Source organism: Delphinapterus leucas, chromosome 10 (genome assembly GCF_059928025.1).
Source record: "Delphinapterus leucas isolate spDelLeu-1000000601 "Yukka" chromosome 10, BTC_Dleu_Yukka2, whole genome shotgun sequence".
NCBI classification, from domain to species: domain Eukaryota; kingdom Metazoa; phylum Chordata; class Mammalia; order Artiodactyla; family Monodontidae; genus Delphinapterus; species Delphinapterus leucas.
The window spans coordinates 37,814,035-37,839,896 of record NC_143138.1 but is presented as its reverse complement, the minus strand read 5'-3'; the positions used below and the strand labels follow the sequence as shown (position 1 = coordinate 37,839,896).

Sequence of the window (25,862 nt, the reverse complement as noted above, 5' to 3'; positions counted from 1 at the left end):
TGCTAAGCTCATGGAATGACCATGATGCCAGGTCATGGACAATAGATATCCTGGGAGGGGCCTTGACGCTCTGCTGAGTGTACTCAGAGCAGGCAAGGCCTCCTGTGGGCTTCATGGTGGAGGCAGCATAGACGTGGACCTAGAAGGGCAGTTCAGCTTCCTGAGCGGGTGACCTGACCCTGCCTCTCCCAGAGGGCTTTGCCGGGCACGTTCTGTTCAGCACCGAGGACAGCTCTAGGCAGCACCTTCCTGGGCCGCCACCCCACTCAACACGCCAGGCGTGCCCAGTGGAGACCCTCATCTTGTGTGCTCTGCCTAGGCAGCACTTCTAGCAGGAGGAGGCAGCCCTCAGACCAGATGGGGTCAGAGGAGGTCTTGTCGGGAGGATGAGAGTCACCTCTTACTGTGTGAGGGGACCCATGCCAGCTGCCTTGGCCTGAGCTTTCTTGTGAGGCACTTCCTTTCAGTGCCTTAACTGATCTGAAACTGAGGGGTGAAGAGGAAACAGAAGCTGGCCTGGGCACTTGGGGAGAAATGCAGAAGCTGAAACCAAATGTAGAACAGAAAGCCTGAGACTCAGCTAATTCCGTGAGCTGCAGACCAGACCAGTGCGCTGAGGAACCGTGGTGCACTGGAGTGTCAGAGAGGAGCCATGGGGGACTGGGTCCCAATCCTCTCTCTGCCACCAACCAGGGTGTGACGTGGGGCAGGTCATGTTGACTCTCTGCACCCGTTTCTCCTTGACTCACATGCGGAGGGGCAGTTTAAGGCTCAGGCTCGGGAGCCAGCCTGCCTGATCTGAATCCCACCTCTGCCCCTCTCTTGCTGCAAGATCCTCTCTTTTCCTAGCTGCAGAATAGGGGTAATGAGAAACTTTCTCACAGAGTTTTGAAGATTTTGTACCTGTCTGATCCTCCATTCCCCAGCCTGCCTTTCTTATAAGGGTGCCCACCCTGTGCTGTTACCACAAGCCTTTCCACACCAAAGGGAATGGGTCCCAGCCCAAGTCGTTGGATATATTCCTTGATGGTGGCCTCTGTTATCTAAAGAACTTAACTGGCCTACAAATCCAATAGGTAGGATAACAAAGCCACACTACAAAAGCTCATCCCTGGAGGAAGAGGGAAACTGATCCCAGGCTGGCTTTTCCCACCACTAGAGGTGTGGAGGGCGTAGCTCACACTGAAAAGCCCCAGCTTTATCAGCTCTGCCCTCCCTTTAGAGTGTTCCATGGCTCCCACCTTCCCTCTATATATCAGTTACTGGGATTTTAGGGGATTTCCTGCTTACAGAGACTTAAAACCAGGGGTGAGGTCCACAGGCGAGGTGATCTGGGAGGGCACTTAAAACCCTCTATGTGCAAAAAGAAGGGTTCCTAGCTGCATTTTAAACAAGGAAGTGTGTTGTTCCCCGGAAAACAAGACACAGTCTACACTGACTCATTTTGAAGACTGGAGTTCCCTCCAAGAGAGGTGTTGGGGAGGGCAGTAGAAGTCTCAGTGAGTTCTTCCTGTGCACCAGGTACTCAGAGGCCAGTGAACATCTGTGATTCGCATTAATTGCCCCCAAATCCCCACCAGAGAGGTGCTATTCTTCTCCCTACTCTACAGGCTGGAAACCCTCAGGTCTGCTGTCTTCTCCTCAGGACCCCGGGAGCAGCACCCAGAGTCCACGGCCTGGAGGCTGGGCATCACCACCCTGGGTGCAGGCCTCCTTCACCCACAGGGCCATGGGATAAGCCCACCGTGGAGGAGGCCGTGGACTCCGGGCCCAGGACGGTCAGCAGGAGGTATCTGAGCTCCCTGAAGAACAAGCTGTCCAGCAGGGACTGGAGGAAATCTTGCCAGGCTAGGACCTGCCCCGGCCCAGGGACACAGGTGCCCGAGGGGTAGAAGTGGGGAGCTGGGTGGGGGCCCCTCCACTGACCTCCTTCCCACACATTCTCTCCCAGCCAGAGCCAGCACTTCCCCAGGTGGGGTCTTGTGTGACCAGAGATCAGCTGAAAGCTAGATTCACACCCACCCCACCCTTAACGGCCTTTGATTAAATGTCTACTATGCGCCCTGCTGCTGGCATTGTTTCTCATACCCCTCACTATAGGAGTCTTTTAGGCATGGAAATTGAAACTCAGACAGCTTAAGGAACTTGTCCAAGGCCACACAACTTGGAACCTAGTACCTCTCCCCACTGAAGGAGGCAACATTTACCCACTGAAGGAGGCAACAGTGCCAACTAGAAATAGAGGTCAGCGCTAATTCCTGCCCTTAGACTCATCCTGGGCAGGTCACCTCCCTTCTCTGGGTTTCAGTTTTCTTGTCTGTGGAATTTAAGAGCTCGGCTGCACGAGGCTGTGCACCCTGGAGCCGGACTACCAGGGTACACGTCCCAGCTCTTCTGCGTACTATGTGACCTTGGGCAAATCTCTTTAACCCCTTTGTGCTTGTTTCCTCATTTATAAAATGGGGATGGTGATCATAGTAGTACACACTATGTATACTGGTTATCAGTTGCTGCGTAACAAACTACGCCACAATGTAGAGACCAAATAGTTTATTATTTCTGACAGTTCTGTGGGTTGATTGGAATGCTATTGGATGGTTTTTCTGTTGGTCTCACTTGGAGTTTGTCTTAGTCAGCTCAGGATGCCATAGCAAAATACCACAGACTAGGTGACTTAAACAGCAGAAGTGCCTTTTCGCACAGCTCTGCAGACTGGACATCCAAGATCAAGGTGCTGGCAGGGTTGGTTTCTGGTGAGGCTCCCTTCCTGGCTTGTAGATGGCCATCTTCTCACTATGTCCTCACATGACCTTTCCTCTGTTCACATGCTCTCTTGGTGTCCCTCCCTCTTCTTATAAGGACACCAGTCTTAGTGGATTAGGCTCTACCCTTCTATCTCAATTAACTTAATTACTAAAGGCCCTATTTCCAAAATATAGTCACATTGGAGGTTAGGGCTTCAATGTATTGATCTGGGGACACAATTCAGTCCATAACAGGGTCTCTCAAGTGGCTGCAGTCAGATGTTGGCTGGGGTGGGAATGCCCAAGATAGCTCATCTCCCAAGCCTGGTGCCTGGGCAGGGACAGCTGGAAAGCTGTCCTGAGCTGGGATGCTGGCACGGCTGGACCCCTGGCTCCCTCTCATTGTAGTCCCAGGGCCTCTCCTCTCCATGTGGCCTCTCCATCAGGGCAGCTAGACCTCCAGATGTGGTAGTTCGTGGCTCCCAACAGAGCACAAGTGGAAGCTTCCAGGCCTCTTAAGGCTTAGGCCCAGAACTGGCGCAGCCTCACTCTGCCCCATCCTCTCAGTTAAATCGATCCCAGCGCCAGCCCAGATGAGTTGCAGGAGGGCATGAATCCTGGGAGGTATGTTTCACTGGGGCATCTTTGGATACTGCTCCCATCAGAGGAGACCAAAGCTCTCCTTCTCCTTCTCCTCCCAACTCCCCTGCAGGAGCCTGAGGAGAAGAGGATCGTCCAGGAGCTGCTGGAGACAGAGCAGGCCTATGTGGCACGCCTCCACCTGCTAGACCAGGCCAGTGGCCAGGACACCCGCTCCTGAGCCCCAGCACCTGGGTGTCCTCACCTCACCCCTGCTCTCCCTTCTGACCCACCTCACAAGAGCTGAGAGTTAGGACCTCGGGGTTTGATTCTAGGAAGCCTTAGTCTTTTTAACTCCATTGGCTGGAGTTCAGGCAGAAATCGGGATTTAGCTCATTAGCGCCACTCCTGGTTCCACCGTTAGTGCCTGGGCTGGTCTCACAGGAGTGGAGAACACACCAGCCAGTCCTTCCAAGCCCCACACAGCATCCTCATCTGTCATTCCAACTCCCAACATCCTCACCATTGTTAGCCCGTCACACTTTCTTAAGGAGCCCTAAGGCGAGAGGGTTAAATCACTGAACATCAGCAGTGGGATCTTGAGCCTGGCGAAGTCCAAGACTTGACAGACACGAGATAGGCCCATTTCTGACATTCATCAGCTGCCAGCCTTTGGCCAAGTCCCTGTGTCTCTAGGCCTTGGTTTGCGCATCTGTAAAGTGGCCGGAATACCATCTTCCCTGCTTCTCTCTCTTCCCAGGGTTTTTGTGAGATTGATGGGAGATTAAGGAGGTGGAAGCATTCAGCAAGCTGGGGAGGGACCCCAAAGCCCCTGGGACTGTGCTTGTCTCCCCCTGGGCTGTGTTGGGGATGGAGGTCCTTCTCTGCCACAGGCCCAGTGACCCAGCTGCGGCTGTAGGTGTTCTTCCAGGAACTGCTGAAGGAGGCCCGCAGCAGCAAGGCCTTCCCCGAGGATGTGGTCAGGCTCATCTTCTCCAACACCGCCTCCATCTACCAGTTCCATGCACAGTTCTTCCTCCCAGAGCTGCAGCAGCGGCTGGACGACTGGTGAGGTCCAGCAGGAGCCCCTGAGGCCCCCTGACCACAGCCCTGGTCAGGTCCGGTTGCAGCCCCCAGGGAACTGGGTCTGGCCTATTATGCCCCTGCCCTTGCTGTGTGACCATGACTCTCCTCCTCTGGGCTTGCTCTGTCTGCACAGTGAGGGGCTGGGACGAGGCGTGTGTGTGTGTGTGTGTGTGTGTGTGTGTGTCCTGGAGAAGGGGATGGATCAGGTCCTCACTAGGCTGAGTGACTTAGGAGGCAGTGGAAATAACCAGCACTATCTGAGGGTTTCCTACTTGCCCTGCCTTGGGCTTTACACCTATTAACTCGCTTAATCTTCACATCAGCCTGCTGTGTGATGATGGCATCGTGGTTATGCAGGAACCCCTCTCTGTTTTCAGAGATGACTACTAAAGTATTTAGTGCTGAAATTAGTATCTTGCCAAAGAAATGCCATGATGTCTGGGATGTCCTTTAAAATTCTTTGTTAAAAAAGAATCTTAGTAATTGTTAAGTGCAGGGACAGATATATAGGGGTTTGTTATTATATTATTTTTATTTTATGATTGCTTAAATTTTTTGCAATAAATTTTTTTGAAAAAAACAACCCTGTGAGGTTGCCTACCATCATGCCCAGTTTTTTCAGATGGGAAAATTAAGGTATAGAGAGGCTAGGTGACTGGCCCAAGAACACACAGCTAGAGTAAGTGGTGCGGTTGGAAATCAGACTCAGGCGGGCCAGCTCCAGATGGTCAGTCCTTACCGCTCTGCTGTAAAAGTTTCTGGGTCGAATGACCTTTTCTTACCTCTCTGAGCCTGGATTTCCTCCTCTCTAAGATGGGCCATTGACTGTCCCTCCTCCCCCATGCAGGGTTGTGAGAATTAAATGAGATGAGACATGCATGGAATCTTGGGCAGTGCTTGGCATGTGGCCCTTGTTATTGTTACATGAACAAGCATCAGGTGGTTATTGAATGCCTGTTGTGGGCCTGACACTGTACTGGGCTTTTGGGGGAATCCAATCCGTGGGAGAGAGGAGCATCTGCCCTCAGGGGGCTCACAGTCTAAGGGGGAGTGAACTACACACATGTGTGAGGATGACACGCCCCCCATACCTGCACCCAGAAGTGCCGCAGTACCTGGTGCCCCTCCTGCAGGACGACCACCCCCCGCATTGGCGACGTGATCCAGAAGCTGGCCCCCTTCCTGAAGATGTACAGTGAGTATGTCAAGAACTTTGAGCGAGCCGCTGAGCTGCTGGCCACCTGGAGTGACAAGTCTCCACCCTTCCAGGAGGTTATCACCCGCATTCAGGTGAGGTTGGGGTGGGGGCGGGGCAGAGCCTGCACTGCCACCCCAGTGTGCAGTGGCTCAGGTTCCCCAGTGATTTGGGGCACCTCCCTGGCTCAGTTGCTGCGCACTCCCCCGACCCTCAGGGGCAGCCTGACCTACCCCTTCCCCCCTCACCCCCACGTTCTCCCTCCCCCTCCCTCCCCAAGAGCAGCGAGGCCTCGGGCAGCCTGACCCTGCAGCACCACATGCTGGAACCTGTGCAGAGAATCCCACGCTACGAGCTGCTGCTCAAGGAGTATGTCCAGAAGCTGCCAGCCCAGGCCCCAGACCTGGCTGATGCCCAGAGTGAGGACACCCCCAGGGAATCCAGGGGGTTGGGGAGGTTTGAGCCACTTCCATAATTTATGGAGCGCCTGCTAAAATGGTTATGATGACCATCAGCCATCAACATTGACCGCTGATGCTTCGTAGACATTGTCTATAGCATCAGCCACTTTTTTATAGACATTAAGGCCCAGAGAGGTTAAGTGACTTGCTCAAGATCACACAGCCAAAAAGGAACAGAGCTGGGCTTTGAAACCATGCCTTCACCCTCTGGATCTGGGGGGCATTGAAAGTCACAGAAGCCAACGGCCTCAGCCCTGTCTTTTGGTGGCTTCTAGTCTCTCTACTCTGGGTGGGAAATGGCCCCCATCATCCAAATACCTCATGTGCCAGGCTACAGGGGAAGGCTGCTCCTGGGGGTGCTCATGGCAGGCCCTGAGGCCACTTGATTAAGCCTCAAGGACCTCCTGCCTCAGCCACAAGCCCCGTATTTTCAGGGGGTAACTCTGGCCCTGCCCCCATTTCAGAAGCCCTTGACATGATCTTCTCAGCCGCTCAGCACTCCAACGCAGCCATCACTGAGATGGTGAGCATCCCAGCCCTTGGAATAGAAGCAGCAGGCATCCCCAGGGGCCCTGTCACCTCCTCCCTGCAGCTCTCAGCCTCCCCCAACCCACCCAGGTCTCTGTATCTCCTCATCCCCTGATCCTTCCTCACGACACCTGGCCCACCTCCCCCTCACACCCTGTCCCTGTCCACACAAGGCAAACCTTCCAGAAGCAGGCAGGCCCTGCCTGGCCTCGGCTGAAGGTACACCTCCTGTCCCCAGGAGCGGCTGCAGGAACTGTGGGAAGTGTACCAGCGCCTGGGCCTGGAGGATGACCTAGTAGACCCCTCCAACACCCTGCTGCGCGAGGGCCCTGTCTTCAAGATCTCCTTCCGCCGCGTCGGCCCCATGGAGCGCTACCTTTTCTTGGTAGGGGGATGCTGGGGGGCCTGCCCCACACTGGGGAGGGAAGTCCACGGGCCCTCTGCCCCAGGTTCTGCCTGCCTGGCATCTACCCAGCTGGCACTGCGGGACGAACAGGGACGAGCCTGCTTCTCTATCCTTCTCTACTTTGGCACCCAGGTGACTCGGGACAAGTCACGTGCTACCTCCAGGCCTCAGGAATTTCTAACTGAGGGGGTTCCCAGACTTGCCCTGGGAAGGAACAGAGTCAGAATTTGAACCCAGTCTGTTTGGCTCCAAAGCCTGTGGTATCAATCTATGCTCTAGAGAGTGTACAGCAGGAGGGAATTAGGTTGGCTGCTAGGAAGAACTGCCCTGGTTTGCACTGAAGAAGCCAGGGTGTCTCCTGGAAACTGGTCCCACCTGAAGGTTTTGGGGAGGGAGCTACAATCTCTCATAAGCCCCTGCCACCCTTGGCCCCTGTGAGAAAGGCCTCGTAGGTTTCTGAGGTCTGATGTGGTCCCTTGATGCCCACAGGTAGGGCAGTCCTTCAGTGACCTACCTGTTGGATTGGGGCTAGACAACCACTTCCTTATCACACCTGTGAGGTCCTGTGAGCTGGCCCAGCGGGTGGCGAGAGGGGAGGGAGACCCAGTGGGGCTCAGCCCACGCCCAGGGAAGCCTGCCTGATTGTCCTTCCTGCCCTTGCCACTGTGCACACACTCATGCTTGTGTCTCTTGCAGTTCAACAACATGCTGCTCTACTGTGTGCCCAGGGTCATCCAGGTGGGCGCCCAATTCCAGGTCAGGACCCGTATCGACGTGGCCAGCATGAAGGTAAGAGGCACCCCAACCACCTTCGGGCTTTACCCCAAGGGTGGGACCGAGTATGCGGAGTAGCAGGAGGGGCCAACCTGGGTCTCAGGTCCGGGGCAACATGAAGGTGGAAAAGCTTTGGGGTTAGATCTCTCCCACCTGGCCTCCCAGCCTTCCTGTCCAGGGCCCTTCCCATCTCCCAGCTTTGCTCTGCTTTCCCTACCATCTACCCCAGTATTTTGAAAACTTTAATACATGCATGAATCCCCTGGGAGTCTTGTTAAAATGTGGGTTCTGATTCAGGAGGTCTGGGGAGGGGCCGGAGATTCTGCATTTCTAACCAGCTCCTGGGTGATGCCAGTACTGCAGCTCCCCAGGCCATACTTTGAGTAGGAAGGGTCTCCACTTTCAGCTCAGCTGCTGACTTGGGTGTGTCCCCATCCAGAGATGGCCACAAATGAGCGGAGACAGCACAGCAGTCCATAGTAGTGCCCATCGACTGGGCGGTCACTGTGGGTTGGGTTGGGCCCTAAATCATCCCACTGGATCCTCTTAACAGCCCTGTGATGTAGGGGCTGTTATTATCCCCTGCATTTTTTTGGTTTTTAAAAATCTTTAAAAAATAATAACTTTATTACCTAAAAATATAGATAATACACATTGCCAAATCAAACTATATCAAAAATATATGCAATATATATTGCATATATATACACCCCATCCCCTAGTTCCCCTTCCTGGAGGCAGCCTTTGCTTCTTGTGAGGCCTTCCAGAGGTAGTCTTTGCATACACAAACTAATAATATATTCATTATGGCTTCCTTACTTTTGTTTCACATAAACAGTGAGAGTATTTTTCACATACACTATTCTGCACTTGACTTTTTTAAGTAACTACTAATTCTGGAGGTGCTTGGAAGTCAGTTCATTAGGAGCTTCCTCATCCTTTCGCATAGCTGCATAGCATCCCAGCATGTGGATGTACCGTAATTTGTTCAGCCAATCCTCTACTGACAGACATTTAGATTGTTCTCAGTTGTCAGTGTCTGCAAATGAGACTGCAGTGAATAACTGTGTACAGTATGCCTGTGTGTAAGTATATCTGTAGTTGATCCCACTTTTAAAAGGAAATAAAGTGGTACGTCCAGACAATGGAATATTATTCAGTGATAAAAAGAGATGAGCTATTAAGCCGTGAAGAAACATGGAGGAAATTTAAATGCATATCACTAAGTGAAAGACGCCTATCTGAAAAGGCTACATATATACATACATACTATGTATAATACTATGTGATTCCAATGATATGACATTCTGGAAAAGGCAAAACTATGGAGACAGCAAGAGGATCATTAGTTGGGGGAAGAGAGGGATGAACGTGGAGGATTTTAAGGGCAGTAAAACTATTTTGTATGGTACTATAATGGTAGATAACAGTCATTACACATTTATCCAAACCCACAGAATTTACAACACCAAGAGTGAACCCTGATGTAAACTATGAACCTTGGGTAATAATGATGTGTCAGTGTAGATTCATTGATTCTAATAAATGTACCATTCTGGTGGGGGAATGGTATTAATGGAGGAGGCTGTGCATATGTGGGCTCAGGGAGTATATGGGAAATCTCTGTACCTTCCTCTTAATTATGCTGTGAACCTAAAACTGATCTTAAAAAAAAAAGTCTTTTTTAAAAATAAAAAAACCCCAAGGCCCAGAAAGATTAAGTAACTTGCTTGAGGGTCACACAGCAAATCCTGGTTTGCATGATCAAACTCAGGTGTAACAGAGTCCAGAGCCTCTGTACCTAACCAGCATACTATACAATCTCCTACTAAGGCTTCAACCTGGAAAGATAAAGCATAGGGCGGAATTGAAGGCATAGTGGAGGAAATGGGAGGGGAAACTTCTTGACAGCCCCTCTGATCGCTCCTGAGTCCTGGTGGCTGGGGCTGGAGGAAGCAGAGGTCAGATCTGGCCTATCTTGGTACCCTTCCGTCTCCCCCTTCCCTATCCCTATTGACCCCCCTCCCCCCACCCATCTCCCAGGATCTGCCGCAGGAGAGAGCTGCAGGCAGAACTCGAACCAGGATACTTCCGCCTCTGGAGAACCCCTGAGCCTCTGAGAGCCCCCAGCAGGAGGGCCTTGCCCCCTGCTGCTGACTGGGCTTGCCTGGCGTTTGGGGCTGAATCAAGGGCTTGGGGGTGGGGTGTAGCCTGCGGGTGATGAGGGCTGATGGAGGGACTTGGGCACCTTCTGGGGCTTCACAGCCAGTCCCCCATATCTCAGCTGACTGAGTTCCTCTAGGAATGCAGCCCCCCCACCCTGCGTCATCCAGCTTTCCTAACTGAAGTGGGCAGAATGTCCCAGAGGTTAGGGTGCGTGCAAGCTTGTACGTCTGGGAGCCTTGGTGAGTGAGACTGAGAAAGGCAGGTTATGGAGAGTTAAAGACAGAGAAATGGAGACAGGCAGCCCTGTCTTAGGACTGGCAGAAACCCAGGCATAGAAAAAGAGAGGCAGAGATTGACAGAAAAGCCAAGAAATATGGAGACCACAACAGACTATCGTAAAGAGAAAATACATAGAAATGGGCCTGACAGTGTCAGATGCTCAGGGTATGTGCCGAGGGCTCCCAGGCCCAGTGTGTGCTGGGTTCCTGGCGTCTCCAGTCCCAGTGAACATAGTCCCTACAGGGCGTGTCTGGTGCTCTGGTGTCCGCACAGCGCCCACTCCTGGATGGCACGGGCCTGGCAGGAGCAGAGCTGTCCACCTACCCGCATTTGTGCAGGAATCATTTCCTGAGTCTAAGGTTTGGAGGCGGGTCTGACCTTTGACCACCATGATGGCTCCCACTGGCCGTGACCCCCTGGCCTCCTCCTTCCTGAGTGTCAAGGAGACCTAGTTCTCAGCAGCTGATTCGCCCCCCAGGGTCTGACTTGGTCCTATCGTTGTGCCATCCTGTACAGGGCCAGCCTGGGAAGAAGGAAGGGGTAAGGGTACATATGTACTCAGCGTCTCCTTGGACAACTGTGCAGGTTGTGCACTGTGCAAGCACACCTCAACTAAGATGAGCACACCTCATCCACAGACAACAGCATAGATTGCATATTTACAGTTCTCACTGTCCAGCAGATGGCAGTCAAGTGTCTGGTTCAACAAACCAGACACTTGACTGAATGTTACGCCAGTTTGCCAACAGATGTCAGTAAAGTGTTTTGAGGAAGGGGTGTCTTTCTCTAATTAGCACAAAGGCACTGTGTGGGCTGGCAGGAGCCTGAACCGGCCAAGTCTGGTGGTTGAGCCTAGGTATTGCGGAGCTCAGGGAATTGTCCTCTAGAAACCTTCATCCTGCCCCTCTGCAGAGGTGGTCCCTCAGGTCAGGGACTCTTCCCACTTCCCCTTTTTCTATCAAAAGCATCATGTTTCTTCCTGGCCGTGGACTCCAGACCTTAGATTTCTCCCTTCTTTTCTCGCTCCCCTCTCCTTCACCCAATCAGGCATGGAGTCTTGCCAGATTCCACATACTGTTCCCCAAGTAGAAACCTTTTCTCTCTCCAGACAGGCATGGACCATTCAGGGTATCCCTCCCTAACTGGCCTCTGGGCTGCTGGTTTGTCCTATTTTCCCCAGCCCTTCAACCCTTATAAATAGCTGCTGGAGTGGCTTTCCCAAACACCTGTCTCCACATGAGCTTCTCCATTTATAAACCCTTAGAGCCTCCCCATCGTCAAGGGTATCAAGTGCAAGTCACATCAGGCCCCTTCTAGAGGGAACAGACTGGTTCTGTGGGCCCAAGAGGTAGACTAGGCCTAACATGAGGAAGGATGTTCCCAGAGTCATGCTCTCTGAGGTGTGGTGGGCCGCCTGAAAGTGTGCCAAGGCCTGGTCACCTCGTGGCAGGGAGCCCGCAGAGGGACCCACATGTCAGGTGGATTCAGTGACAACAAAGTTCCTCCATGCTAGGCCCTTGGGCTCTAGGTCTGTATCTTAGCTTCCCTTTGTGACTCTGTCTCCACATTGCCTGGGAGAAGTCTGTGCTTACTGGGCTCTGGGAGTGGGGTGGAAATAGATGTGCTTCTGCTTTACCCTTAGGGACCAAAAACAGTAATTTGAATCTTCATTATGCTCTTTAGATGCTGTGTGACCTCAAGCAGGTCTCTTGCCCTCTCTGATCTTCATTTTCTCATCTCCCAAATGAGGGTGATAATATCTACCTGTCCAGACTGCTGTGAAGATTTTCTTTAACTTTTTATTCTGGACACTTTTAAGCTGAGAAAATGGTACAATGAACCCCCATATACTCATCACCTGGCTAAAACTGGTTTACTCAGCAATCCCCTTCTTAATCCCCTTTTCCAATGGATTATATAAGAGCAAATCTCAGACACATAATCATTTCACCTATAAATACGTCAGTATGTCTCTTTAAGAAATAAGAACTCTTTTTTTTGCCCTAAAAGTTGCCAACAGTACCATTATTACATCTAACAAATTAATGATACTTAGTTAATAACATTAAGATCCCTTGGTTTTCCTTGACTGTCTCATGATTGTCTTCTCACAGCTGATCTGTTTGAATCATTTGTAATATGCTTCTTACATCCCCTTCTATCCATTATACCTCCCTCTCCCAGTTTTTCTCTCATTTATTAGTTGAAGAAATCAGATCATTTCTCTGGTAGAGTTTCTCACAGTCTGGATTTTGCTGACCGCACCCCTGTGGTGTCATTCAGCATGTCCCTCGGTCCCACATAATTCTTGTAAACTGGTAGGTAACCATAGACTCAGCTGTGCCAGGGGACTGTAGCTGTTGACAGGTACTGCCTTCAGGGGCACATGATGGCCATTAAGCATTAGAATTGATTAGTGGCTTCAGCAGTTGTGCTGATTAAATGAGAACATGTGTGGGGTGCTCAGTGGCTGTCGCATAGTAAGTGCTCTGTGACGGGTGGCTTTCATAACGGACTCGGGACCTGTGGAATTCTAGGACAAGGATGGTAAAAGACAGGAAGTGGGGGGGGGGTCTGTTGGATCTGTGAATTGGGTGATCAATTCCTTCATTCACTCTATGGGGTAAAAGGGTCTTGTTCTAGGCCGTACATCTGGTCTTGAAAAAGCTGTGTCCCCAAACCCAATTTGTGATCCAGTTTCCATTTTGGGTGACTCCTTTGTCAGGAGCCATCACCCCTACCTCACACTGGGCCAACTTATCTGCTAAGGTTCCAGGAGCCCTAAGTCCCATTTGCTGTACAGGGTGAGGCCAGATTGCAGGCACATTTGCCTGGCTTGATGGGATTAGGGAGCAGTTGAACAAGCTCCCTATCCTTGTCTCTAATTTGAATTGTCCTTGGGGCACAGTTCACCTACCTCCCTGCCACAGTGCCTGGGGGGCGGGTGGGCGAGTCTGAGCAGTCTCTCCCTCCCATTCCGAGCAGGTGCGGGAGCTGACTGACGCCGAGTTCCCCCACTCCTTCCTGGTGTCCGGGAAGCAGCGCACCCTGGAGCTGCGGGCCCGGTAGGCAGGCAGGCAGGCTGAGGGCCGGGTGAGATGGGAAAACTGGGAGGGGCTGCTCTCCTCAACACCTGTGTTCACTTTCCAAGCAGGTCCCAGGAGGAAATGATCTCCTGGTTGCAGGTATCATAATGCTCCAGGGCCCCTAGGATTCTGACCTCCCCACCCAGGCTGCGGGGGAGAGAGGGATGCTGTGTGTGTGTGTGTGTGTGTGTGTGTGTGTGTGTGTGTGTGTGTGTGTGTGTGTGAGTGCACACCCGCCTGCTTGCTCCCTGTTCTTCCTCAAAGTTGCTCTGTAGTAGTTGGAGTCAGAGCTGGGTTCAAATCTTGCTGCCTCTCACTGCCTAGCTGGGTGGCCTGGGGCGAGTCACTTAATGTCTCTGAGCCTCAGTTTTCACATCTGTAATCTGGGACTAATATTTTCTCCTCCCTTAAATCAGGCAATGTACACTTAGAATCTAACCCCTAGCACCCAGTAGGCTTTTAGCAATGTTTGTGGAATGTGTAGATGGATTCACAGATGAGCAAGCCCTTCCTGCCACCCCCCAACCACCTCCCTGTGCTCTGCCCCTTGCCCCAGGCCTGCCAAGCGGCCATTGACCAAATCGAGAAGCGGAATGAAACCTTCAAAGCTGCGGTCCAGAGCCCTGAGGGAGACACCCAGGAGCAGGAGGTAAATGAAGGCTCTGTATCCCTCCCGGAGCCGCCAGCCTTACACAGGAATGATTCCCTCTCTTTGATCTACCTAGGCCAGCTTGGAGGGCTGGAGAGTGTCACCCACCATGAATGATTTGAAGGGATCAGGGGAAGCTTACACACACCAACATCACCCTACTCAGAAACTCAATGCCAAAGATTCCCCCATTAGCAAAAAATTCCTTTGGGAGGCTTTATGTGCAACTACCGCTAGGAAGGATTTTACATCTATATGTATAACTCGGGCTGTGGGGGTGGTGTGTGTGCAGGTTTGGGTTTTTCTTTTTGCTTTTTTTTTTGCTATCTTTCAAGAGTTCTTTATTTATCTCTATTAATTCATGCTCCAAGGGCAGGGACTGGTCCTCAGTTTGAAAGAATCAGAATTGACTATGTCAGCAAACAAAAGCAAATCAGTCTCTGAATCTTTTATAATGTGCAGTGAGTATGTCTGCCCTATGCTCTAGAGAGACAACACCTATTTTCAAGGCTGATAGCTATAGGAAGATTCTTGAAAAGACAGTCCAGAAAAAAGGAAACACGAGAGACCCTAGGAGAACTGTCTCCCAACATTTATCTTTTTTTTTTTTTTGGAATTTTAAATTTTAATTTTATTCATTTTTTATACAGCAGGTTCTTATTAATCTATTTTATACATATTAGTGTATACACGTCAATCCCAATCTCCTAATTCATCCCACCACCACTCCCCCACCCCCGCCACTTTCCCCCCTTGGTGTCCATACGTTTGTTCTCTACATCTGTGTCTCTATTTCTGCCCTGCAAACCAGTTCATCTGTACCATTTTTCTAGGTTCCACATATATGCGTTAATATACGATACTTGTTTTTCTCTTTCTGATTTACTTCACTCTGTATGACAGTCTCTAGATCCATCCACGTCTCTACAAATGACCCAATTTCGTTCCTTTTTATGGCTGAGCACTATTCCATCGTATATACATACCACATCTTCTTTATCCATTTGTCTGTCAGTGGGCATTTAGGTTGCTTCCATGACCTGGCTATATTGTAAATAGTGCTGCAGTGAACATTGGGGTGCATGCGTCTTTTTGAATTATGGTTTTATCTGGGTATATGCCCAGTAGTGGGATTGCTGGGTCATATGGTAATTCTGTTCTTAGTTCTTTAAGGAACCTCCATACTGTTCTCCATAGTGGCTGTATCAATTTACATTCCCACCAACAGTGCAAGAGGGTTCCCTTTTCTCCACACCCTCTCCAACATTTGCTGTTTGCAGATTTTCTGATGATACCCATTCTAACTGATGTGAGGTGATACCTCATTGTAGTCTTGATTTGCATTTTTCTAACAATTAGTGATGTTGAGCAGCTTTTCATGTGCTTCTTGGCCATCTGTATGTCTTCTTTGGAGAAATGTCTGTTTAGGTCTTCTGCCCATTTTTTGATTGGGTTGTTTGTTTTTTTAATATTGAATGGCATGAGCTGTTTATATATTTTGGAGATTAATCCTTTGTCCATCGATTCATTTGCAAATATTTTCTCCCATTCTGAGGGTTGTCTTTTCATCTTGTTTGTAGTTTCCTTTGCTTTGCAAAAGCTTTTAAGTTTCATTAGGTCCCATTTGTTTATTTTTGGTTTTATTTCCATTACTCTAGGAGGTGGATCAAAGAAGATCTTGCTGTGATTTGTGTCAAACAGTGTTCTTCCTATGTTTTCCTCTAAGAGTTTTATAGTGCCCAGTCTTACATTTAGGTCTCTAATCCATTTTGAGTCTATTTTTGTGTATGGTGTTAGGGAGTGTTCTAATTTCATTCTTTTACATGTAGCTGTCCAGTTTTCCCAGCACCACTTATTGAAGAGACTGTCTTTTCTCCATTGTATATCCTTGCCTCCTTTGTCATAGATTAGTTGACCATAGGTGTGCGGGTTTATCTCTGGGCTTTCTATCCTGTTCCATTGATCTGTATTTCTGTTTTTGTGCCAGTACCATATTGTCTTGATTACTGTAGCTTTGTAGTATAGTCTGAAGTCAGGGAGTCTGATTCCTCCAGCTCTGTTTTTTTCCCTCAAAACTGCTTTGGCTATTCGGGGTCTTCTATGTCTCCATACAAATTTTAAGATTTTTTTTTTCTAGTTCTGTAAAAAATGCCACTGGTAATTTGATAGGAATTGCATTGAATCTGTAGATTGCTTTGGGTACTATAGTCACTTTCACAATATTGATTCTTGCAATCCAAGAACATGGTATATCTCTCCATCTGTTTGTGTCATCTTTGATTTCTTTCATCAGTGTCTTATAGTTTTCTGAGTACAGGTCTTTTACCTCCTTAAGTAGGTTTATTCCTAGGTATTTTATTACTTTTGTTGCAATGGTGAATGGGATTGTTTCCTTAATTTCTCTTTCTGATCTTTCATTGTTAGTATATAGGAATGCAAGAGATTTCTGTGCATTAACTTTGTATCCTGCAGCTTTACTAGATTCATTGATTAGCTCTAGTAGTTTTCTGGTGGCATCTTTAGGATTCTCTATGTATAGTATCATGTCATCTGCAAACAGTGACAGATTTACTTCTTTTCCAATTTGTATTCCTTTTTTTTTTTGTACGTGGGCCTCTCACTATTGTGGCCTCTCCCGTTGCGGAGTACAGGCTCAGCGGCCATGGCTCATGGGCCCAGCCGCTCCGCGGCATGTGGGATCTTCCCGGACCGGGGCACGAACCCATGTCGCCTGCATCAGCAGGCAGACTCTCAACCACTGCGCCACCAGGGAAGCCCTTGTATTCCTTTTATTTCTTTTTCTTCTCTGATTGCCATGGCTAGGACTTCCAAAACTATGTTGAATAATAGTGGCGAGAGTAGACATCCTTGTCTTGTTCCTGATCTCAGAGGAAATGCTTTCAGTTTTTCACCATTGAGAATGATGTTTGCTCTGGGTTTGTCATATATGGCCTTTATTATGTTGAGGTAGTTTCCCTCTGTGCCCACTTTCTGGAGAATTTTTATCATAAATGGGTGTTGAATTTTGTCAAAAGCTTTTTCTGCATCTATTGAGATGATCATATGGTTTTTCTTCTTCAGTGGTGTATCACATTGACTGATTTGCATATATTGAAGAATCCTTGCATCCCTGGTATAAATCCCACTTGATCATGGTGTATGATCCTTTTAATGTGTTGTTGCATTCTGTTTGCTAGTATTTTGTTGAGGAGTTTTGCATCTATATTCATCAGTGATATTGGTCTGTAATTTTCTTTTTTTGTAGTATCTTTGTCTGGTTTTGGTATCAGCATGATGGTGGCCTCATAGAATGAGTTTGGGAGTGTTCCTTCCTCTGCAATATTTTGGAAGAGTTTGAGAAGGATGGGTGTTAGCTCTTCTGTAAATGTTTGATAGAATTCACCTGTGAAGCCATCTGGTCCTGGACTTTTGTTTGTTGGAAGACTTTTAATCACAGTTTCAATTTCATTACTTGTGATTGGTCTGTTCATATTTTCTATTTCTTCCTGGTTTGGTCTTGGCAGGTTATACCTTTCTAAGAATTTGTCCATTTCTTCCAGGTTGTCCATTTTATTGGCATAGAGTTGCCTGTAGTGCTCTCTTGTGATGCTTTTGTATTTCTGCGCTGTCCGTTGTAACTTCCCCTTTTTCATTTCTAATTTTATTGATTTGAGTCCTCTCCCTCTTTTTCTTGATGAGTCTGGCTAAAGGTTTATCAATTTTGTTCATCTTCTCAAAGAACCAGCTTTTAGTTTTATTGATCTTTGCTATTATTTTCTTTGTTTCTATTTCATTTATTTCTGCTCTGATCATTATGATTTCTTTCCTTCTACTAATTTTGGGTTTTGTTTGTTCTTCTTTCTCTAGTTCCTTTAGGTGTAAGGTTAGATTGTTTATTTGAGATGTTTCTTGTTTCTTGAGGTAGGCTTGTATTGCTATAAACTTCCCTCTTAGAACTGCTTTTGCTGCATCCCATAGGTTTTGGATTGTCATGTTTTCATTGTAATATGTCTCTAGGTATTTTTTTATTTTCTCTTTGATTTCTTCAGTGATCTCTTGGTTATTTAATAATGTATTGTTTAGCCTCCATGTGTTTGTGTTTTTTACGGTTTTTTCCCTGTAACTGTTTTCTAATCTCATAGTGTTGTGGACAGAAAAGATGCTTGATATGATTTCAATTTTATTAAATTTACCGAGGCTTGATTTGTGACCCAAGATGTGATCTATCCTGGAGAATGTTCCGTGTGTACTGTGTACTTGAGAAGAAAGTGTAATCTGCTGTCTTCGAATGGAATGTCCTATAAATATCAATTAAATCTATCTGGTCTATTGTGTCATTTAAAGCTTGTGTTTCCTTATTAATTTTCTGTTTGGATGATCTGTCCACTGGTGTAAGTGAGGTGTTAAAGTGCCCCACTATTATTGTGTTACTGTCGGTTTCCTCTTTTATAGCTGTTAGCAGTTGCCTTATGTATTGAGGTGCTCCTATGTTGGGTGCGTATATATTTATAATTGCTTTAGCTTCTTCTTGGATTGATCCCTTGATCATTATGTAGTATCCTTCCTTGTCTCTTGTAACATTCTTTATTTTATTTTATTTTATTTTATTTATTTATTTATTTTGCAGTACGCAGGCCTCTCACTGCTGTGGCCTCTCCCATTGCGGAGCACAGGCTCCGGACGCGCAGGCTCAGCAGCCATGGCTCACGGGCCCAGCCGCTCCGCGGCACGTGGGATCTTCCCACACCAGGGCACGAACCCGTGTCCCCTGCATCAGCAGACGGACTCTCAACCACTGCGCCACCAGGGAAGCCCAACATTCTTTATTTTAAAGTCTATTTTATCTGATATGAGTATTGCTACTCCAGTTTTCTTTTGATTTCCATTTGCATGGAGCATCTTTTTCCATCCCCTCACTTTCAGTCTGTACGTGTCCCTAGGTCTGAAGTGGGTCTCTTGTAGGCAAGATATATATGGGTATTGTTTTTGTATCCATTCAGCAAGCCTGTGTCTTTTGGTTGGAGCATTTAATCCATTCACGTTTAAGGTAATTATCGATATGTATGTTCCTATTACCATTTTCTTAATTGTTTTGGGTTTGTTTTTGTAGGCCCTTTTCTTCTCTTGTGTTTCCCACTTAGAGAAGTTCCTTTAGCATTTGTTGTAGAACAGGTTTGGTGGTGCTGAATTCTCTTAGCTTTTGCTTGTCTGTAAAGCTTTTGATTTCTGCATTCAATCTGAATGAGATCCTTGCCAGGTAGAGTAATCTTGGTTGTAGGTTCTTCCCTTTCATCACTTTAAATATATCATGCCACTCCCTTCTGGCTTGCAGAGTTTCTGCTGAGAAATCAGCTATTAACATTATGGGAGTTCCCTTGTATGTTGTCATTTTTCCCTTGTTGCTTTCAGTAATTTTTCTTTGTCTTTAATTTTTGTCATTTTGATTACTATGTATCTTGGCGTGTTTCTGCTTGTGTTTTTCCTGCCTGGGATTCTCTGTGCTTCCTGGACTTGGGTGGCTATTTCCTTTCCCATGTTAGGGAAGTTTTTGACTATAATCTCTTCAAATATTTTCTCAGGACCTTTCTCTCTCTCTTCTCCTTCTGGGACCCCTATAATGCAAATGTTGTTGAGTTTAATGTTGTCCCAGAGGTCTCTTAGGCTGTCTTCATTTCTTTTCATTCTTTTCTCTTTATTTTGTTCTGCAGCAGTGAATTCCACCATTCTGTCTTCCAGGTCACTCATCCGTTCTTCTGCCTCAGTTATTCTGCTATTGATTCCTTCTAGTGTATTTTTCATTTCAGTTATTGTATTGTTCATCTCTGTTTGTTTGTTCTTTAATTCTTCTAGGTGTTTGTTAATTCTTCTAGGTCTTTGTTAAACATTTCTTGCACCTTCTCGATCTTTGCCTCCATTCTTTTTCTGAGGTCCTGGATCATCTTCACTATCATTATTCTTAATTCTTTTTCTGGAAGGTTGCCTATCTGCCCTTCATTTAGTTGTTTTTCTGGGGTTTTATCTTGTTCCTTCATCTGGTACATAGCACTCTGCCTTTTCATTTTGTCTATCTTTCTGTGAATGTGGTTTTCGTTCCACAGGCTGCAGGATTGTAGTTCTTCTTGCTTCTGCTATCTGCCCTCTGGTGGATGAGGCTATCTAAGAGACTTGTGCAAGCTTCCTGATGGGAGGGACTGGTGGTGGGTAGAGCTAGGTATTGCTCTGGTGGGCAGAGCTCAGTAAAACTTTAATTCACTTGTCTACTGATGGGTGGGGCTGGGTTCCCTCCCTGTTGGTTGTTTGGCCTGAGGCGACCCAATACTGGAGCCTACCCAGCTCTTTGGTGGGGCTAATGGCAGACCCTGGGAGGACTCATGCCAAGGAGTTCTTCCCAGAACTTCTGCTGCCAGTGTCCTTGTCCTCATGGTGAGCTATAGCCACCCCCCACCTCTGCAGGAGACCCTCCAACACTAGCAGGTAGGCCTGGTTCAGTCTCCTATGGGGTCACTGCTCCTTCCCCGTGGTCCCGATGCACACACTACTTGGTGTGTGCCCTCCAAGAGTGGAGTCTCTGTTTCCCCCTGTCCTGTCGAAGTCCTGCAATCAAATCCCGCTAGCCTTCAAAGTCTGATTCTCTAGGATTTCCTCCTCCTGTTGCTGGATCCCCAGGTTGGGAAGCCTGACATGGGGCTCAGAACCTTCACTCCAGTGGGTGGGCTTCTGTGGTATAAGTGTTCTCCAGTTTGTGAGTCACCCACCCAGCAGTTATGGGATTTGATTTTAATTGTGATTGTGCCCCTCCTACTGTCTCATTGCGGCTTCTCCTTTGTCTTTGGATGTGGGGTATCTTTTTTGGCGAGTTCTATTGTCTTCCTGTGGATGATTGTTAAGCAGTTAGTCGTGATTCCGTTGTTCTCGCGAGAGGGAGTGAGCACATGCCCAGGTTTGGGTTTTGAAAGTGCCTGAAAAATGTGAGACCAAGGGAAGGTGGAAGGCAGGTGGGGTGGTAGTTATGGAGAGCGTCTGTGACTTGATTTCAGATCTGAGCTCTGAACTCTGGCCTGCTGGGCGTCTTTGCTGAGTCCCTTGACCTCTCTGGGGCTCAGTTTCCTCACCTGTAAAATAGGGCTCATAGTAACTGACCTCCCCTTTACGTGGTCTTTATTCGTCCAGTCCGCTTCACATGGAAGCCACTGGGAAACATAGCACACATAATCTCTGCCACAAGCAGGTGGGTACAGGGGGTCCTGAAGTACCCACCCTGCCACCCCACAGCTGCAGTCCGAGGAGCTGGGCCTCCGGGCGCCACAGTGGGTCCGTGACAAGATGGTGACCATGTGTATGCGCTGCCAGGAGCCCTTCAACGCCCTGATGCGCCGCCGCCACCACTGCCGGGCCTGCGGCTACGTGAGTACCCACCTCAGCCTCTGCCTTCCCAGCTCAGGCCCTGCCCTCCCATCCCTGCCAACCCTGCCCGCTTCAACCAGTACAGCCAGAAGTGCTGGGCGCTAACTGTGCCAGGTGTGTGAGTTACCTGTTTTTGGGGCCTCATGGTGCCCACGTGTGAAGCAGGTCAGCTGTTTGCCCCATTCTGCAGGTAGGACGCAAGGCTCAGACAGGTTAAGTGACCTGTTCAAGACACTCCCCAAAGCTGACCCTATTCATTCATCTGCTTCCTCACCACCATTTCCCAAGACCCCCAGGGCCCAGCACCAGGAAATGGTCTCCAGTTCCTGGGTGGGGGCACCCAAATCCTTCAGCCCCTGTCGGGCCTTTCATCCACCACCTCTTCAGCCCCACACCTGTTACTCAGCCACCCCTCACCGTCCTCTTTTCTTGACCGACCTCAGCTAACTGTCCCCTCCTCTTCTTGGCAAACCCTCAGCACTCCAGCACCTGCTCGGTTCTGCTGCTAACTCTGCCCACCAGGTTCAAGCCTCAGCTTCCTCACCTGTACAATGGGGATTAGTAACACCTACCTCCAGGGTGGTAGTGAGGACTCAACAAAAGAAGGTTCACCCCCTTCCCTCTCCTTGTCCCCCTTTCCTTCCCCCTCCTTAATCACTTGGGCAGCCTCACTCAGAGGAACAGCCACCAGCTGATTGAGGAAGGAACCACTCCTCCCTCTTGTCAACTCAGGCCCAGTTATCAGAGGCAGATCTTGCTTTGCTTTTTAAGCACTTGCTGTACTTGAGCTGTTCTCTGTTGACATTACAACCCTCTCCATTTACTCTGCAAACAGAGAAGCCCTTTAATGACCTCCGTCTTTAATGACCTCGGGGGACAGGAAGAGACCAGCTGGGCAGGTTGGGGCCAGTCAGCGAGGCGTCCCCAAATGTGTTAAACTGCAATCAGGACACAAAGTAAATTTCTAGGACTGGGACACACCTATGTTCGAGTAAGTGAGTTTCATATCAGAGCCAAATAGAAAGGATCTGGGGATTAGCTTCCATTTTCGGTGAGTCACATCAGTAAACAAGAGTTGAGTCTACTCACGCTTGTAACTTTGTAAGTAGTTTCTAAAAAATTATTTTAAATAGTTAAGAAATACAAAGAGGCACAAAGAACAATATAACAACACTCATGTACCTGCCTTCCAGGTACAAAAAAGAAATAAAATATTCTGAGAACTAAATGAAATGTATGATCCTTGATATTGAATCCTGGATGGGAAAAACAGAACCAGAAACAGAAGTCATTACTGGGACCATTGGGGGAAATTTGATTATGAAGCATATATAGGTAACAATATTGTATCAATGTTAAATTTCCTGTGTGTGATCATGACATTGTAGGTAGGGAGGAGAATGCCCTTGTTCTTAGGAGACACCAGCTACATATTTAAGGGTGATGTGACATGATGACTGTAATTTAAACTCAAATGGTTCAGAAAAAATATATATGTGTGTGTGTGTGTGTGTGTGTGTGTGTGTGTGTGTATATATAGAGAGAAAGAGAGAAAGGGAGAGAGGGAGAAATCAAAAGTGGCAAAAATGTTCACAATTCGTGAATTTGGTGGTGGGGGTATCACTGTATTATTTCAACTTGTCTTCAGGTTTGAAATTTTTCAAAATAAAAAGTTGGTAGAGGAGAGGAGAAAATAAATACGTGCTAATTGTATTTAAAAATTTTTAATCTCAATAAAAAACAAAATAAAATATTCTCAAGGTAGCTGAAGCCCTGTGTGTGGGGCTGTGTGAGGCACCCGATTCTGGGGTTTCTCCTGCCCGTGCGAACGTTTGTACTCCGTGAGTCATCCTTTCGTGGTTGGGTGCCCAGTTTCTGCCTCCCCGCCTGCCAGACAGGAATCCTGGTGATGGTGGGGCAAGCCCAGGCCTTCCCCTGTGGCTCCCTCCCAGTCCACGTGCTGTGCTGGGCACACAGACCGGCTACCTGATGAATAACCCTTCGTCCAAGTCTCTATCTCTTGCCCCCATTTCCAATCCCACATCCTGGACTCACTGTGACACTCCAGTCTTCCTGGAAGTCACATCCTGCAGTGCCTGTGTTTCTCCCCAGGTTTTCTCATGCCTCTTTCACCCGATCTCCCCAGCCTGATCTGTGATGGCCTTCTTGGGGACGTCTCCGTGGTGGGCTGGGGGCCGGGCGCCACTCCACAGACTCCACATGGCGGGTCTTCCTGGCAAAAACAGCCAGCCCATCATTTTTGTATCAGAACACGTTTGACCCTAGGATTGGGTGGACTGCAAAATCTGCATGACTCTTAATGCTAAACTGTAGAACCTTCTGTTTGAGGAGGGCCAGTTGCTGCCAGAGAGCTCTGTGGCCTTCATCAAGTCACTGTCCCCTCGTTGCAGGTGAGAGTAAAAGTCCCAGGGCTGGTCACCTGGTGGGGTTGCTGCGAGTCGTGTGAGATGACAGAGGGCAGAGAGTGCGCTCAGAGAAGTGATCAGATGCAAGGGGTGTGCACAGGTCAAGCCCCCGGGATCAGTAGCTGCCCTCACAATGGGGAACATGAAGGGAGAGAGGTTGAGCTCCTGCAGTGGGGGCCAGGCCTCAAGCCCCCAGCTGCGGGCCCTCTCCCCCTGCACTGCAGCCTCCAGGTGGCTGGGCCTCTGCCAGCGCAGGGGATGCCCAGCTCTGCCTCCATCCCTCTCCTGAAGCTTTCTTTTTCTTCCTCTGGTCTCAGATTGCTCTCACGTCCCCACCTCCTGAGCCAAGGCACGAACGGGGACCTCCATGCCTCACCTCAGCCCCCAAGCCCCTCCTGCCTGTTCTCCCCCAGGTGGTGTGTGCCAGGTGCTCCGACTACCGGGCTGAGCTCAAATACGATGACAACAGGCCCAGCCGAGTCTGTTTAGACTGCTACACGTTCCTCACCGGAAATGTGCTCCCCGAGGACAAGGAGGACAAGAGGCGTGGCATCCTGGAGGTGAGGGCCGGTTTCCTCTACTAGGCAAATGTGTGCACTGCCTCACCAAGTGCTGGCACTGTCCTCGGTGCTGAGGAACAAGCCTGCCGTGGTCACACTCCCCGTCCTCTCTCTGCCCACAGACAGCCCCCCCGACGGAACACCCCCCTACCCCGGCCCGGCCCTGGCCAAATAAAACAGAGCTGCGCCTGTCACCAAATAGAAGCAACTTTTGGCTCCAGGCTGTGGCCCAGGCTCTCCACCTTTCCTCTGCATCCTCATCCGATAATCGCACAGCCCCTCTGGACCACTCCTGTTCATATCCCCATGCCCTGCCCTAGCAGTCCCAGGAGGTGAAAAGAGCTGGTGCGGCTGATTCCATTTTACAGATGGGGATACTGAGGCTGCAGGTCAGAGTCCCACTGCAGGGAAGAGGCAGCCTGGAGACTCCATTGTAATTGGAAGGGACTTCAGGGGCCAGCTGGTTGGAGACCCAGGCCCAGAGAAGTGACCAAGGTCACACAGAGAGTTAGGAACCAGCTCTCTGATCTCTACCACAGATGCTCTCTGCTGTCCTTGGGGCTGAGCCACTCCCCACCCCCAGCCCCAGGCACTCTCAGGCTGCTCCCACTGCCAATCAGCACCTCTGGGGCACTGGCACCCAGCCTAGACACTGGTTACCCCCGCCCCTCTGCCACTCCCTCATTAAAGCCAGGTTGACATCCCACTGTCCTTGGGAGGTGGGAGAAGATCCCAGCCTATTCCAACTGAACTCAGCTCCCAGGTTCAAGTTGGTTCCTTTCCACTGACATCTGCCCACTTTCCAATCCTCCCTCATTCTTTTAGGCCCCGGCCCTGCCCATGCCCTCCCCAATCACTAGACCATACCACACAGCTTTTGCTCCTGGAGAGAGAGAATGGTCTGCCCCTTTTCAGGCTCCAATTCTGTTCCCTGGGGCAGCTCTCAGGGGATAAGCCCTCCGAGCACCTGCGCAGAGGTCAGGCTGGCTGAGGTTTGACTGCAGCTCTGCCACTGGCCAGCTCTGTGACTGCAAGTCCCTGATGGGACCTCTCTGAGCCTCAGGGACAAATAACACCTCCTTGCACGGTTGCCGAAAGGTTTAGAAAGAGTGATTTCTAATGAGCGACATCTGTCAGGTAGTGGGTGCTCTGTTCCCTGACAGTCCCTCTCTCTGGTTTCAGAAAGGAGCTGCAGCGGGGTCCGAGCAGAGCCTAATGTGCAGCTTCCTACAGCTCCTTGGGGACAAGTGGGGCAAGAGCGGGTCCCGGGGCTGGTGCGTGATCCCCCGGGATGACCCCCTCGTGCTCTATGTCTACGCTGCCCCCCAGGTAATGCCACGCCCCGCCCCTCCTCACAGTATGTGTGTGTGTCAGGGGTGGCAGTGGGGGTGAGTACTGTTGGCCCCATAAGTCAGATGAGGCTCAATGAGGACCTGGTTCCCTCAAGTCACAGGGTTACTGGCATTCAGAGCTGGGCCCAGACTCCAGGTCATGACTGCTTTGCCCTCAGGGGGTGACC

At 49.3% G+C, this 25,862-nt stretch overlaps 1 protein-coding gene across 9 annotated transcripts in view; it reads left to right on the top strand.

The window, feature by feature from the left end:
• FGD2 (FYVE, RhoGEF and PH domain containing 2) overlaps positions 1-25,862 on the top strand; it is a 46,088-nt gene that overhangs the window by 16,541 nt on the left and 3,685 nt on the right. For 3 of the 9 annotated variants that reach the window (XM_022581782.2, XM_022581781.3, XM_089918802.1), the window contains 14 exons: positions 1,646-1,877; positions 3,457-3,537; positions 4,243-4,391; positions 5,543-5,699; positions 5,885-6,023; positions 6,530-6,588; positions 6,832-6,978; positions 7,696-7,788; positions 13,204-13,283; positions 13,370-13,403; positions 13,861-13,953; positions 21,226-21,357; positions 24,101-24,343; positions 25,526-25,672. In XM_022581782.2, coding sequence (XP_022437490.1) covers positions 1,646-1,877; positions 3,457-3,537; positions 4,243-4,391; positions 5,543-5,699; positions 5,885-6,023; positions 6,530-6,588; positions 6,832-6,978; positions 7,696-7,788; positions 13,204-13,283; positions 13,370-13,403; positions 13,861-13,953; positions 21,226-21,357; positions 24,101-24,343; positions 25,526-25,672 — 1,786 coding nt within the window. Of the gene's footprint in view, positions 1-1,645; positions 1,878-3,456; positions 3,538-3,560; positions 4,392-5,510; positions 5,700-5,884; positions 6,024-6,529; positions 6,589-6,831; positions 6,979-7,695; positions 7,789-13,203; positions 13,284-13,369; positions 13,404-13,860; positions 13,954-21,225; positions 21,358-24,100; positions 24,344-25,525; positions 25,673-25,862 lie in introns of those variants that run through there. The other 6 variants (XM_089918801.1, XM_089918803.1, XM_022581784.3 and 3 more) reach the window with 6 other exon arrangements.